The sequence below is a fragment of the Nansenia antarctica genome (assembly GCF_963989245.1).
Source record: "Nansenia antarctica genome assembly, chromosome: 17".
NCBI lineage: Eukaryota > Metazoa > Chordata > Actinopteri > Argentiniformes > Microstomatidae > Nansenia > Nansenia antarctica.
Genome location: NC_137687.1, coordinates 20,467,122 through 20,480,385, shown reverse-complemented (window position 1 = coordinate 20,480,385; position 13,264 = coordinate 20,467,122). Strand labels below are relative to the sequence as shown.

Genomic DNA, 13,264 nt, shown 5'->3' with positions numbered 1-13,264 from the left:
TTCATTACCAGTGGGTCAGGGCCTGGTCCCTGGTATTGACGTGTGTGTTCTCATACGTAAACATGTCAACATGTTGCTACACTGGACAAGCCTTACCTCTGACTAACCTCCATCTCTCTATCTAGCCCTTTATTTCTCTCTTTTCTTTTTCCTGTCTTTTCTTCTCTGTTCCTGCCCTTCCATTCAGCACTCTGGGAGGCACTGTGAGCAGTGAGCCCTCGCACTCTGGGAGCACTGTGTGTGTGTGTGTGTGTGTGTGTGTGTGTGTGTGTGTGTGTGTGAGGGGGGGGGGGGGGGGGGAATAAAGGGGAGGGGAGGGCTGATTTGCATTCAGAGCCACTAGCCACCTCAGCTACAGCAAACTGTGAAGAGAGATGGCCCTTTGAGCTGCACATAGAGAGAGAGAGAGAGAGAGAGAGAGAGAGAGAGAGAGAGAGAGAGAGAGAGAGAGAGAGAGGATAAGATGGTGGGATGAGAGTGAGTGAGAGAGTGAGTGAAAGAGTGAGTGAGAGAGTGAGTGAGTGAGTGAGTGAGTGAGTGAGTGAGAGAGTGAGAGAGTGAGAGAGTGAGAGAGTGAGAGAGTGAGAGAGTGAGAGAGTGAGTGAGTGAGTGAGAGAGTGAGAGAGTGAGAGAGTGAGAGAGTGAGAGAGTGAGTGAGTGAGTGAGTGAGTGAGTGAGTGAGTGAGTGAGTGAGTGAGTGAGTGTGAGTGAGTGAGTGAGAAACAATGAGAGTTAAGAGTGATGAAGAGATAGTGGGTTGTGTGTGTGTGTCCAGTCTGTACAGGGGTAAGAGCAGGGCAGCTGGCCTGAGCTTGAGGACAATTGCAATTACATAATATATATTTATATATTAAAACTCATCATAGTACAGTATAGTATATGACAAACATACCATGTTGCTATGTTGCAACATACTGTGTTGCTATGCAGACGCTTCTATTATTACTTCTTCAAATTGTATTTTGTTTCCAAGGTTATTTCAAGAACGAGTGACAATGTAGTCCATTCAACAATGTTATTGTAAGTGTAGTACATATCTATCGCTATAGCGACACAGATGGTCTACGGCTCTACAGTCAATCTGGTGGATATATTCAAAAAGGATTTGATTCCCTGAAGAAGGTCTACAGAACTACCCAGGGAAAGTAACAGCTTATATTGTGTTATATTGTGTTATATTGTGTTATATTGTGCTATATTGTAGCATTAAAGCGTCTTGCTGAAGGTAAAGGGTTTATCTATATACTTTAGTCTTGTGAAAGAAACCCGTTGGTTCCCTGCTCATCCAGAGCATATGGTGGAGATGGGGACGTTTCTGTTAACAGTCTGCATCGGAACAAGGGAGACGATGTATAGAGGGATGGGAAGGGAGGAGGAGAGGAAGGTAAAATGGAGGGGCATATCAGGGAAGAGGAGTGGAATGAAGGGGGGAGATAATGGCAGAGTTGAATGGAGAGAAGGGAGATGAACAGAAACAGAATAAAGAGCCCAGAGAAAAGATGAGCCTGGCGGATGCAACAACTGTGTAACAGTGAGACAGACACGACGTCAGGATCATGTGACTCTGACACACACACACACACACACACACACACAAACCCGCACGCTCGCACGCACGTACGCACGCACGCACGCACGCACACACACACACACACACACACACACACACACACAGTCGTGCAAACACAAGTCTACGCACCCACTCCATCATACAGGATCTAACACCCCCCCGCCCCCCCACCCCCCATACTCTCTCTCTCTCTCTCTATAAATAGCTGGAACTGAGCTCTTGCTAATTCCCTTATTCAGAGTCTAGTGGAGACTGAGAGGCAAATGGATGCGGTCTTTGACGCGCACTGACAGGAAAATACAGGAGCACTGGAGGGTTGCCAGGACGACCCAGCCCCCTACACCCCCCCACCCCACCCCAGTCTTCCTCCTTGCTCGCATCTTCGATCTAAGCTTTGCAAACCTATCTCTTCTCTCTCAGTCTCTGATTGTCTCCCTCTCTCTATCTCTACCTCCGTCTCACTGTCTCATTCATTTCTCTTCATCTCACCCCTTTCTCTCACTAAAAGACTATTTTGTGGCATTGGAAACAGCCTGACCACTCTTTCTATTGGAACAGCCTGACCACTCTTTCTATTGGAACAGCCTGACCACTCTTTCTATTGGAACAGCCTGACCTCTCTTTCTATTGGAACAGCCTGACCACTCTTTCTATTGGAACAGCCTGACCACTCTTTCTATTGGAACAGCCTGACCTCTCTTTCTATTGGAACAGCCTGACCACTCTTTCTATTGGAACAGCCTGACCTCTCTTTCTATTGGAACAGCCTGACCACTCTTTCTATTGGAACAGCCTGACCACTCTTTCTATTGGAACAGCCTGACCTCTCTTTCTATTGGAACAGCCTGACCACTCTTTCTATTGGAACAGCCTGACCACTCTTTCTATTGGAACAGCCTGACCACTCTTTCTATTGGAACAGCCTGACCACTCTTTCTATTGGAACAGCCTGACCTCTCTTTCTATTGGAACAGCCTGACCACTCTTTCTATTGGAACAGCCTGACCACTTTCTATTGGAACAGCCTGACCACTCTTTCTATTGGAACAGCCTGACCACTCTTTCTATTGGAACAGCCTGACCACTCTTTCTATTGGAACAGCCTGACCACTCTTTCTATTGGAACAGCCTGACCTCTCTTTCTATTGGAACAGCCTGACCACTCTTTCTATTGGAACAGCCTGACCTCTCTTTCTATTGGAACAGCCTGACCACTCTTTCTATTGGAACAGCCTGACCACTCTTTCTATTCCTAATTGGGAATATAGTACTGTTATTAACACCATACTACCCCCCTGCCTCCACCAAACACACAGAAAAAACACCCAGACAGACATACAAGCACACACACACACACACACACACACACACACACACACACAGACACACACACACACAAACACACGGCCCCCTCCAGCGTAGTTCCGGCTGCCTATTCCCACACGTATCAAAGTCTTACCAGTTTGTGTTCATTAATACAGAATAAAAGTCCTAACTGTGTAATTGACCCAGGCTGATGTGATTCCTCCGTTCCCCCTGAGCAGAACCAAACCCTTGTTTGACCGCATTCTCTTCTGCTGTGGCTGAACACGGAGAGAAGCACTGAATAAAACAACATAAGGAAGGAGTGCCCAGGACATCCAAAATGTAACAATATGTATTCCCCAGAGCCCTTCAGCTTTAATCTAACTTTCAGGGCGTTTTCGCTCAGGCCCTGTTTTTTTCCCCCATTTATTTATAATTTTTTGCAGGTTTTTCCTTGTTTCGTCTCCGCCAGTTTCATCAACCACCCCGGTACTTCAAAGGCGAAGTTGTGTGTGTACTAGGGATTGGAATATACCATGAGTTCTCCTGCTAATTACAATGCCCTACATGTATATGTAACACCTTTAAGTGTTTTTCTCTCTTCCCCCCGCGGAGAGATTGTGATCTAGTTTTACTTCATCCATCTTATTTTCTTGTTTCTGGAGGATATCAACAGCGGCTGGGGTGTAAGAAGTAAGATGAAGAAGGAGAAGAAGAAGAAAGGATCAGAGGAATAATCGAGGTTTGTTCACCATCAAAGGCGATACATATCATATCTCCACTGCGGCGCGTCGGCCGTTATTTATTTGTTTGTTTGTTTGTTTGTTTATTTATTTAGCTATCTCTCTCCTCTCAGGCGTCTGCAGTTGGATGCTGTCTGACCGTGTGCACATTGCGTTAGTATTGAACACTTAATGATATTTCCCCTTTAGAATATAAAATAGATTGCGGAATAGAGAGAGTGGTGGGGGTTGGGGAAAGGGTGGGGGGGGCTATAGGGTGGGGGGGGCTATAGGGTGGGTGTCTAGGAAGGGGCGGAAAGGACCGTTTGCAACAGGGGGCCAATAGGTGGAGGTCGGCCCTAACCACTGATACCAGATCAGCTATTATCCCGCCTTCCAAATGGTTACGGTTACATGGGGAGAGCAGGGTCACATGACCCAGTTGATGACTGGTCGGGGGGGGGGGGGTGTAGTCTGGCCTGCGGTGGTGCGGAGTGTGGTGGCGATCGATTCGGAGTGACTCTGCAGGACCCAAATGAAACCCTCTCCCTTTGATTTATGGGATGGCGTCTCCGGGCACTGGGGGGAGAGCGACGTTAAGCTCCCAGCACCCCGCACCGCCCTGTACAGCGAGGGGGGCGACCGCTCCCCGCTGTGGCTCCTCACGGGTCCTAGAGCCTGACAGGTTCCCCCCAGGGACAGAAAGCCTCTCTGAGAGAACAGCACAACTTCTCCTTTAAAAACACAAGACCCAATAGAAAACGTGAACTAGAAAAAGCCTTGTAATTTGTTTGGCTAATATGGGGAAACACATAATTCATGAGTATAATACTCATGAGTGTGTCCTAGTTTCTACAATTGCCCCTTATTGCTGCATTATAAACGAAATTAAGGAGATTATGCTTAGAAGAAAAAGGATGTCTTTAAGAATGCCCTGCAATAATTATGTTTGGGCGGGAGGGGTTGGAGGAGGAGGGGTTGGAGGAGGAGGGGTTGGTGGAGGAGGGGTTGGAGGAGGAGGGGGAGGAGGAGGAGGGGTTGGAGGAGGGGGGGTTGGTGGAGGAGGGGTTGGAGGAGGAGGGGTTGGTGGAGGAGGGGTTGGAGGAGGAGGAGGAGGAGGAGGAGGGGTTGGAGGAGGAGGGGTTGGTGGAGGAGGAGGAGGAGGAGGAGGGGTTGGAGGAGGAGGGGTTGGTGGAGGAGGGGTTGGTGGAGGAGGGGTTGGAGGAGGAGGGGTTGGAGGAGGAGGGGTTGGAGGAGGAGGGGTTGGAGGAGGAGGAGGAGGAGGAGGAGGGGGTTGGTGGAGGAGGGGTTGGAGGAGGAGGGGTTGGTGGAGGAGGGGTTGGAGGAGGAGGGGTTGGAGGAGGAGGAGGAGGAGGAGGAGGAGGGGTTGGAGGAGGAGGAGGAGGAGGAGGAGGGGTTGGAGGAGGAGGGGTTGGAGGAGGAGGAGGAGGAGGAGGAGGGGTTGGAGGAGGAGGGGTTGGTGGAGGAGGGGTTGGAGGAGGAGGGGTTGGAGGAGGAGGGGTTGGTGGAGGAGGGGTTGGAGGAGGAGGAGGAGGAGGAGGAGGGGTTGGTGGAGGAGGAGGAGGAGGAGGAGGAGGAGGAGGGGTTGGAGGAGGAGGAGGAGGAGGAGGGGTTGGAGGAGGAGGAGGAGGAGGAGGAGGGGTTGGAGGAGGAGGGGTTGGTGGAGGAGGGGTTGGAGGAGGAGGGGTTGGAGGAGGAGGGGTTGGAGGAGGAGGGGTTGGAGGAGGAGGAGGAGGAGGAGGAGGGGTTGGAGGAGGAGGGGTTGGAGGAGGAGGGGTTGGAGGAGGAGGGGTTGGAGGAGGAGGGGTTGGAGGAGGAGGAGGAGGAGGAGGAGGGGTTGGTGGAGGAGGAGGAGGAGGAGGAGGGGTTGGAGGAGGAGGGGTTGGAGGAGGAAGGGTTGGAGGAGGAGGAGGAGGAGGAGGAGGGGTTGGTGGAGGAGGAGGAGGAGGAGGAAGGGTTGGAGGAGGAGGGGTTGGAGGAGGAGGAGGAGGAGGAGGGGTTGGTGGAGGAGGAGGAGGAGGAGGAAGGGTTGGAGGAGGAGGAGGAGGAGGAGGAGGAGGAGGAGGGGTTGGAGGAGGAGGGGTTGGAGGAGGAGGAGGAGGAGGAGGAGGAGGAGGAGGAGGAGGGGTTGGAGGAGGAGGGGTTGGAGGAGGAGGGGTTGGAGGAGGAGGAGGAGGAGGAGGAGGGGTTGGAGGAGGAGGAGGAGGAGGAGGAAGGGTTGGAGGAGGAGGAGGAGGAGGAGGAGGAGGGGTTGGAGGAGGAGGAGGAGGAGGAGGAGGAGGAGGAGGAGGAGGAGGAGGGGTTGGAGGAGGAGGAGGAGGAGGAGGAGGGGTTGGAGGAGGAGGGGTTGGAGGAGGAGGGGTTGGTGGAGGAGGAGGAGGAGGAGGAGGAGGAGGGGTTGGAGGAGGAGGAGGAGGAGGAGGAGGGGTTGGAGGAGGAGGGGTTGGAGGAGGAGGGGTTGGTGGAGGAGGAGGAGGAGGAGGAGGAGGAGGAGGAGGAGGAGGAAGGGTTGGAGGAGGAGGAGGAGGAGGAGGAGGGGTTGGTGGAGGAGGGGTTGGAGGAGGAGGAGGAGGAGGAGGAGGAGGAGGAGGAAGGGTTGGAGGAGGAGGAGGAGGAGGAGGGGTTGGAGGAGGAGGAGGAGGAGGAGGAGGAGGGGGAGGAGGAGGAGGAGGAGGAGGAGGAGGAGGAGGAGGAGGAGGGGTTGGAGGAGGAGGGGTTGGAGGAGGAGGGGTTGGAGGAGGAGGGGTTGGAGGAGGAGGGGTTGGAGGAGGAGGGGTTGGAGGAGGAGGGGTTGGAGGAGGAGGAGGAGGAGGAGGAAGGGTTGGAGGAGGAGGGGTTGGTGGAGGAGGAGGAGGAGGAGGAGGAGGGGTTGGAGGAGGAGGAGGAGGAGGAGGAGGGGTTGGAGGAGGAGGAGGGGTTGGTGGAGGAGGGGTTGGTGGAGGAGGAGGAGGAGGAGGGGTTGGAGGAGGAGGAGGAGGAGGAGGAAGGGTGGAGGAGGAAGGGTTGGAGGAGGAGGGGTTGGTGGAGGAGGGGTTGGAGGAGGAGGGGTTGGAGGAGGAGGGGTTGGAGGAGGAGGAGGAGGAGGAGGAAGGGTTGGAGGAGGAGGAAGGGTTGGTGGAGGAGGGGTTGGAGGAGGAAGGGTTGGTGGAGGAGAGGATCTCTCTAGAGAGAGGGTCATCTAAGAACAAATAAAGAAGGAGATGGCGGGGCAATAAGAGTGGTGCAGACACAAGCAGAAGTGGCTGGTGTGGGTGTGGGTGTGGGTGTGGGTGTGGGTGTGGGTGTGGGTGTGTGTGTGTGTGGGTGTGGGTGGGTGTGTGTGGGTGTGTAAAGTCACACGGGAAGCAGCTAACAGAGGGTCTGGGTTACTAGAGATGGGTCACACTGGGAAGAAAGACAGAAGAAGAAAGAGGGAACAGCTGCTCTGAGAGTGATAAAGCAGTAGATGTGTGTGTCTGCCAACTGGCCACTGCTACTGTACAAAGCAGTGTGTGTGTGTGTGTGTGTGGTATGTATGTGTGTGTGTGTGTGTGTGTGTGTTGGTGTGTGTGTGAGGTGGGCCTATCGTCCGTCCCCCCAGACGGAGGCTGATGAACAGGCATTGATCTGCTGCCCGGGGCCCCCCCCCCCCTCCAGAGCTGGCTGGAGTTGAAGAGAAGGATGAGCTCTGAGTGGGTAGAGGAGTAGGAGACACAGACACATACATATTAGATGGCCTATCCCCCCTTTGGTCCTATAGGTAGATAGCTACTGCTGAGTACTGCAATGTCCCAGCAGCCTCAGCGTGTCTACCCAACAACAACCATGACCACGGAGGAACAACAACCATGACCACAGAGGAGAAGAGAGAGTCATCACGGGGGTTGTTTTCATCTGTGGAGGTTGAAGGTCAAACAGTCTACTGATGTGCTGTTCTGTTCTGCTCTGTTCTGTTCGGTCAATAAGGATGTGTCCAGACCTCACTCAAGTGGAGAATTCTTTAGGCGTGACATTTACAGGAGTGGGGGGGGGGGGGGGGGGGGGAACAGACTGGGGGAAAAAGACAGTAGTGAGAGTGGAGGGTGGCGAGTTTGGGCGGAGGGTGGCGAGGGGAGAGAGGGGGGGGGGGGGTAAGCTCTAAGGGCTAAAAAAGCCCAGCCTAGGGTGGTGTTGAAGGAGAGCAGGTCTTTCACACTTCTGATGTGTGAGGAAAGAGAACACATTAACGGCCCTGTGTGTCATTGGTCTAGAAGACATGCGCCACAAGCACGCACACCACATGTGCGCGCGCGCACACACACACACACACACACACACACACACACACACACACACACACACACACACACACATATACACAGACAGACAGACATAGTTCCATGGTGGTCCGCAAACCCCAGTAGAGATGTCCTGGACTGTTAAAGTGCTATTTGGTGTTATTTTAGAGCAGTGATGCAGTGTTCCAGACCAGTGTTTCTCAACCCTCTCCTCGGGGCGCCCCAGCCGCTCCACATATTTGATCTGTTCCACCACCAGCTCACCTGATTCAACTAATCAAGTACAAATCTGTCATAATTGCTTTGTACTTGATCAGTTGAATCAGGTGTGCTGGTGGTGGAACAGATCAAATATGTGGAGCGGCTGGGGCGCCCCGAGGAGAGGGTTGAGAACCACTGTTCCAGACAACACACACACACACACACACACAATCACGCACACACACACACACACACACACACATGCCAACGCACTCGTACACACACACACACACTTAAACAAAAACACTTATGTACATAAAAGGCGGATAGTACATCGTGTTAGTTAAGAGTGAGTATCTAAAAAGATACATTAAAAATGCCTCAGTTTTTAAGGTCAGTTTGTGCTGAAAAAGAAAAACAGTTGAAAGACCAACCCCTCTTTGTATCAAACCCTTTGAATTTGATTTGCATACGCTGTTGAAGTTCCTGGGTCTGTTTGAGAAAAACAAAAAAGATCCCCCCCAGCTCTGGTTCTGATTTGGGCAAGGAGGGGGTCTGATACTTTATCTTCACTCACTAGAAAACTCTCAACCTCTCTTTCAACTTCCCTCTCTTCCCTTCCTCTCCAGACACCAAAACCAAGACAAAAAACCTCCTTGAAAATGGAGGAGGGTTTTATTTAAACTGTTGAATAGTTGAAACGTAACCTCCCCTCCGTCTCCTCTCTCTCCTCCCCCCTCCTCAACTATAGACCCCTCCTCAGTGGTAGGGTGCGCCCCCTACAGGCAGCCAGACCACTCTCCCCCTGGCACTCACCGTCCTCAGTGGGCACGTAGACGTTGAGGTAGAGGCAGTCTTCGCTCTGGTTCTGGATGTACCCTGCCGCCACGTCCAGGTTGTCAGTGAACCAGACTGGCAGCATGATCTCAGGTAGCACCCCGTGCACGTTCTGGGGGCACACGGGGGCAAACTGGGTGGCGTTGCGGATCTCCTGCCACGACCCCGGGGCCTCGGGCGGCTGGAAGCGGCGGTCGCCGATGGGGGCGGTGGCGTAGGGCACCCCCAGGTACTGCTCCACGGGGCCCAGGATCTCGTTGTTCAGGTCCCTTTTGATCCCCCGCAGCTTGCCAAAGTTGGTCGTGACCATGGGGAGGGGCTTGGAGGGGTCCATCTTCTGGCAGGAGGTCAAGGAGAGGCGGAGGGCCAGGCCCAGGAGCCACACCAGGCAGGTGTCGGCCATGCAGCGGGGACGGGGGCTACCGAGACCCCCGCCACTTTGCTTACACGCGGGGAGAGGGAAGAGATACATGACTACTGTACTGGTCGTCTACCAAACACTTCTGGTCTGTCTTTGTCCCAAACAGGACTCAATGTTCATGAAGGTACCGTAGCAGAGAGGGGGGGAGTTGTGATGGAGGGATAGAGGGGTAGCAGAGAGGGAGGGAGTTGTGATGGAGGGATAGAGGGGGGGTGAGAACATTCACAAGAGGAAAAAAAGTGGACCCTAACGATAAAAGGGAGAGTTGAGGGTGTGAAGGAGGAGGTGGTGGGGGGTGGGAGTGCAAGGTGGGAGGAGTGGGTGGGGGAGGAGGGGGGGGGAGGCAGTGTCAACAGAGACTGAGGGGTGGAGGGGAGGGGGGGGGGGGTTGGGGGAGGCTGGGTGGTCTCGAAAGGGTGTGTGTTCTGTTCAGTGTTGGCGCTGTGCGGACGCAGTACAGAACGCTTCCCCAGTCAAAGCTCTGTTACGTTCCATCCTCCTGGGCGGTCCTCATCCCCGCGGTCTGTGTGGTAACAGCTCCTGGTCAACGGGGTGGTCACAGACTCCGCCTGCAGAGAGGGAGAGAAGAGGAGTTGAGTGGAGGTAAGGGAGGACAGAAGAGGGAAAAAGAGAGAGAAAGAGAGAAAAGGACAGGTAGGAGGGGGAAAATATTAGGGCTTATCTGCAAAGTAAATACCTCATTGGCGATCATATCATTACTGTACTTGACATTGCAAATACCAATATCTGAATTCAACTGCAGATGTCACTGTCACATTTGCTAACCTTCAGATGTACTATGTACAGTGCTAGTAAATAGGTAACATTCACAGAATATTTTGACAAAAGGAAGAAAATACAAATCCTAACCAACTGTGGGCGAGGGGCACGCACACATGCAATGACATTTTTGACGCTGTGGGGATGCTAAAATTGTCCCCATATGATAAAATCCACTATTATATCTCCCCTGATTTTCTTTTACAACTTGAGTACTGCATATAACCTCTGTGCTCCAAAGCAATGGCACATTCTCCAGTGCTCCAAAGATGACATCATCACCTGAGAGGCACCAGTGATACTTCAATATGAATAGTTCTTAATGTCCTATAGGGATGTGGAGGCTATGTCAGTTAGCAGTGTGTTAGTGTGAGGAGGTCTACATGCTGGATTAGAAAGCAGGCCTTTCACTGCCCACAGAGGTCAACAGTGTCTGCCTGTAAGCAGCTTACACAGCTCCGGATGCTTTACTACAGATCCGGCAGCAGCAGAAACTCACACACACACACACACACACACACACACACACACACACACAGACAGAGCGTCATAATGCAACATTCTGCATAAAGACAGAGACAGACAAAGACAGAGTTCAGAAGGGGCAGAGTAAGATATACAGAGAGAGAGAGAGAGAGAAACAGAGAGAGAGAGAGAGAGAGAGAGAGAAACAGAGAGAGAGAGAGAGAGAGAGAGAGAGAGAGAGAGAGAGAGAGAGAGAGAGAGAGAGAGAGAGAGAGAGAGAGAGAAAATGGTACATTACTATGAGGAATGTATTGTACTGAAATTGTACTGCTTTTGCAACGTTGGCTTCTCTTCTTTAATTGTCATGCCAATAAAGCTTACTTGAATGGAATTCAATTCAGGGACAGAGAGAAACAGAGAGAGAGAGACAGAGAGAGAGAAACAGAGAGAGAGAGAGAGAGAGAGAGAGAGAGAGAGAGAGAGAGAAAGAGAGAGAGCGAGAGAGAGAGAGAGAGAGAGAGAGAGAGAGAGAAAGAGAGAGAGGGAGAGAAAAGAGAGGGTTTGCAGTACTGTCTTTCCCTTTTAAATTCCAACACTGCTTCTCTCATCATCACCATTAGCGATAGGGTAATCAGCACTGTGAATAGAAGCTGCTCGCCAGTTTGTCCTTGTTATTGCTTTATCGCCATCCCATAATTGTTCCATTTAATGTCATCATTAACCGTATTATTGCTTCGGCTGTTTTTATTTTTTTTGCCAATAAAGCTATATTTGAATGTGAAAGTAAGGAGAGTGGGCTAATACATCAGATAATTACACTATAGCCGACAGGAATTTTCAACACTGATACAAACAAGAGGATTTGCTTATGTAAAAATCCTCTTTGGTTCAAGGAAATTATTTGGTAGTATAGCTTCATTTGAAGAGGCCGTCAGGGGAAGCGTCATAAAATAGAATGTTCCTCTAAAGCCTCCATGACTGGGAGTATAATTGGACTATCATGCAAACACTCACTGCGTACTGGATGGTACATTTCTCTGCATCCCTTCAATGTACGCCTAACTTCATTATGTTCCTGTCTACTTCTATATATCCCTCCTTTCTACACAGTACCCCTGTTCTCTTTATTTCTTTATTTTCTTCCTCTGTTCTTCCCCTTGTTTCTCTTTCCCCCTTCTCTCTCTCGCGTCGTCCTAATATACCCCTGAAGTGTATGTTTGTGTGTGTATTTGTATGCGTGTGTGGCTGTCTGTATGTGTGTGTGTGCGTGCGTGCGTGTGAGTGTGTGTGTCTGTGTGTGTGTGTGAGTGTGTGTCTGTGTGTGCGTGTGTGTGTGTGAGAGAGAGTGGGAGTGGGGGTCAGTGGTGTGTGTGCCTCTCCTACGGGACTACCAGCAGTAGAGGTTCTCTAATTAGACCAGAGAGAGTCCAGAGGCGGCTCTGCATGGGGCCCCAGAGACAGACACCCTGGCTCCCCACGCACACTATACACACTAGACTAGACCCTGGCATTAAACTTTCATACTCAAACACATACAAACACATACAAACACATACAAACACATACAAACACATACAAATGGCTAAAAGACAAGGAGAACAGCAGCAGCAGCAGAGCGGCGTGTCCGGCGTTAATAGCCGACTGATCCCAGACCACCGGAGCGGCTGAACTAGCCTGGAGGATAACACAACTGTGAACATTTCAAACATGCAAACGGCGACACTTTAAATGAATGTGCAAAAATACTATGTGCAATATGACAACCCTCGTGCACATAAGGTTCAGAGATAGGAAATGTTAGGATATTTATAGCATAGAGTACAGCACAGTGTTTTATTTGTATAGTATAGTATAGTGGATAGTGTATAGCCTTTATTTATGTAAACCAGCTCTTTTCCCTTCTTGTTTTTAGTATTTTTTTTCCTAGCACCAGGGGAGCCCCCCCTCCCAAATTTCGTTGTATGGTACCTGTACTATATTAATGACAATAAAGACCATTCATTCATTCATAACGCCTGTGCCGCGGAGCTAAACTGATCTGAGACCGTTGTGTCATGGTTGGAGAGGAGAGGTGACCACCACTGTGGATGTCGTCGCTGTGCACCTAGGGGCACAGCTGGCTTCTGGCATCTCCCCGCCCCCCCAGTCCAACCCTGAGTCCTGGGGCCGCTGAGTGGGGGGAGTCAAGCCTTCGACAGCACCCTGGCAAGGGTTAGCCAGCCTTGGGGGACCTCCAGGTTTTTGGGTCTTAATTGGGTAAATGGTTGAATTACAGAAGCCTAATTGGCGTTCAGCGTTTGCTGGGAGCCAGCAGGGGGTCTGGTGTGATTGATGAAGAGGAAAGAGAGGAGGGAGAGATGTGGAGCACCAGGGATGGCAGTATACCCACATCAGAGATGAGGCACATCATCAGCGGGATACTTTGTACTATATTTCTTAGGTAGGCCAGCCTTGAAAAAACTCACACACACACACAACCACACACACACAGACTCGCACAGACACGCACACACACATACACACACACAACCACACAGACACACACACAGACACGCACACACTTCCATACACATACGGTACACGCACACAGTAACAAAACACTCATATATGATTCATGCACACAGGAGCTTCAGAATAGTTTTTTCCTGCGGTCCTTGGGGGGAACAGAGGCGTAAGGGAGCGCAGT

At 51.5% G+C, this 13,264-nt stretch overlaps 1 protein-coding gene across 8 annotated transcripts in view; it reads right to left on the bottom strand.

The window, feature by feature from the left end:
- Nucleotides 1-9,384, bottom strand: part of nlgn2a (neuroligin 2a) — a gene marked incomplete at both ends in the record, with an annotated part of 150,007 nt that extends 140,623 nt beyond the window's left edge. For 2 of the 8 annotated variants that reach the window (XM_080547506.1, XM_080547508.1), the window contains one exon: nt 8,859-9,213. In XM_080547506.1, coding sequence (XP_080403632.1) covers nt 8,859-8,997 — 139 coding nt within the window. Of the gene's footprint in view, nt 1-8,858 lie in introns of all 8 variants that reach the window. The other 6 variants (XM_080547505.1, XM_080547507.1, XM_080547510.1 and 3 more) reach the window with 6 other exon arrangements.
- Nucleotides 9,385-13,264: the final 3,880 nt, after the last annotated feature.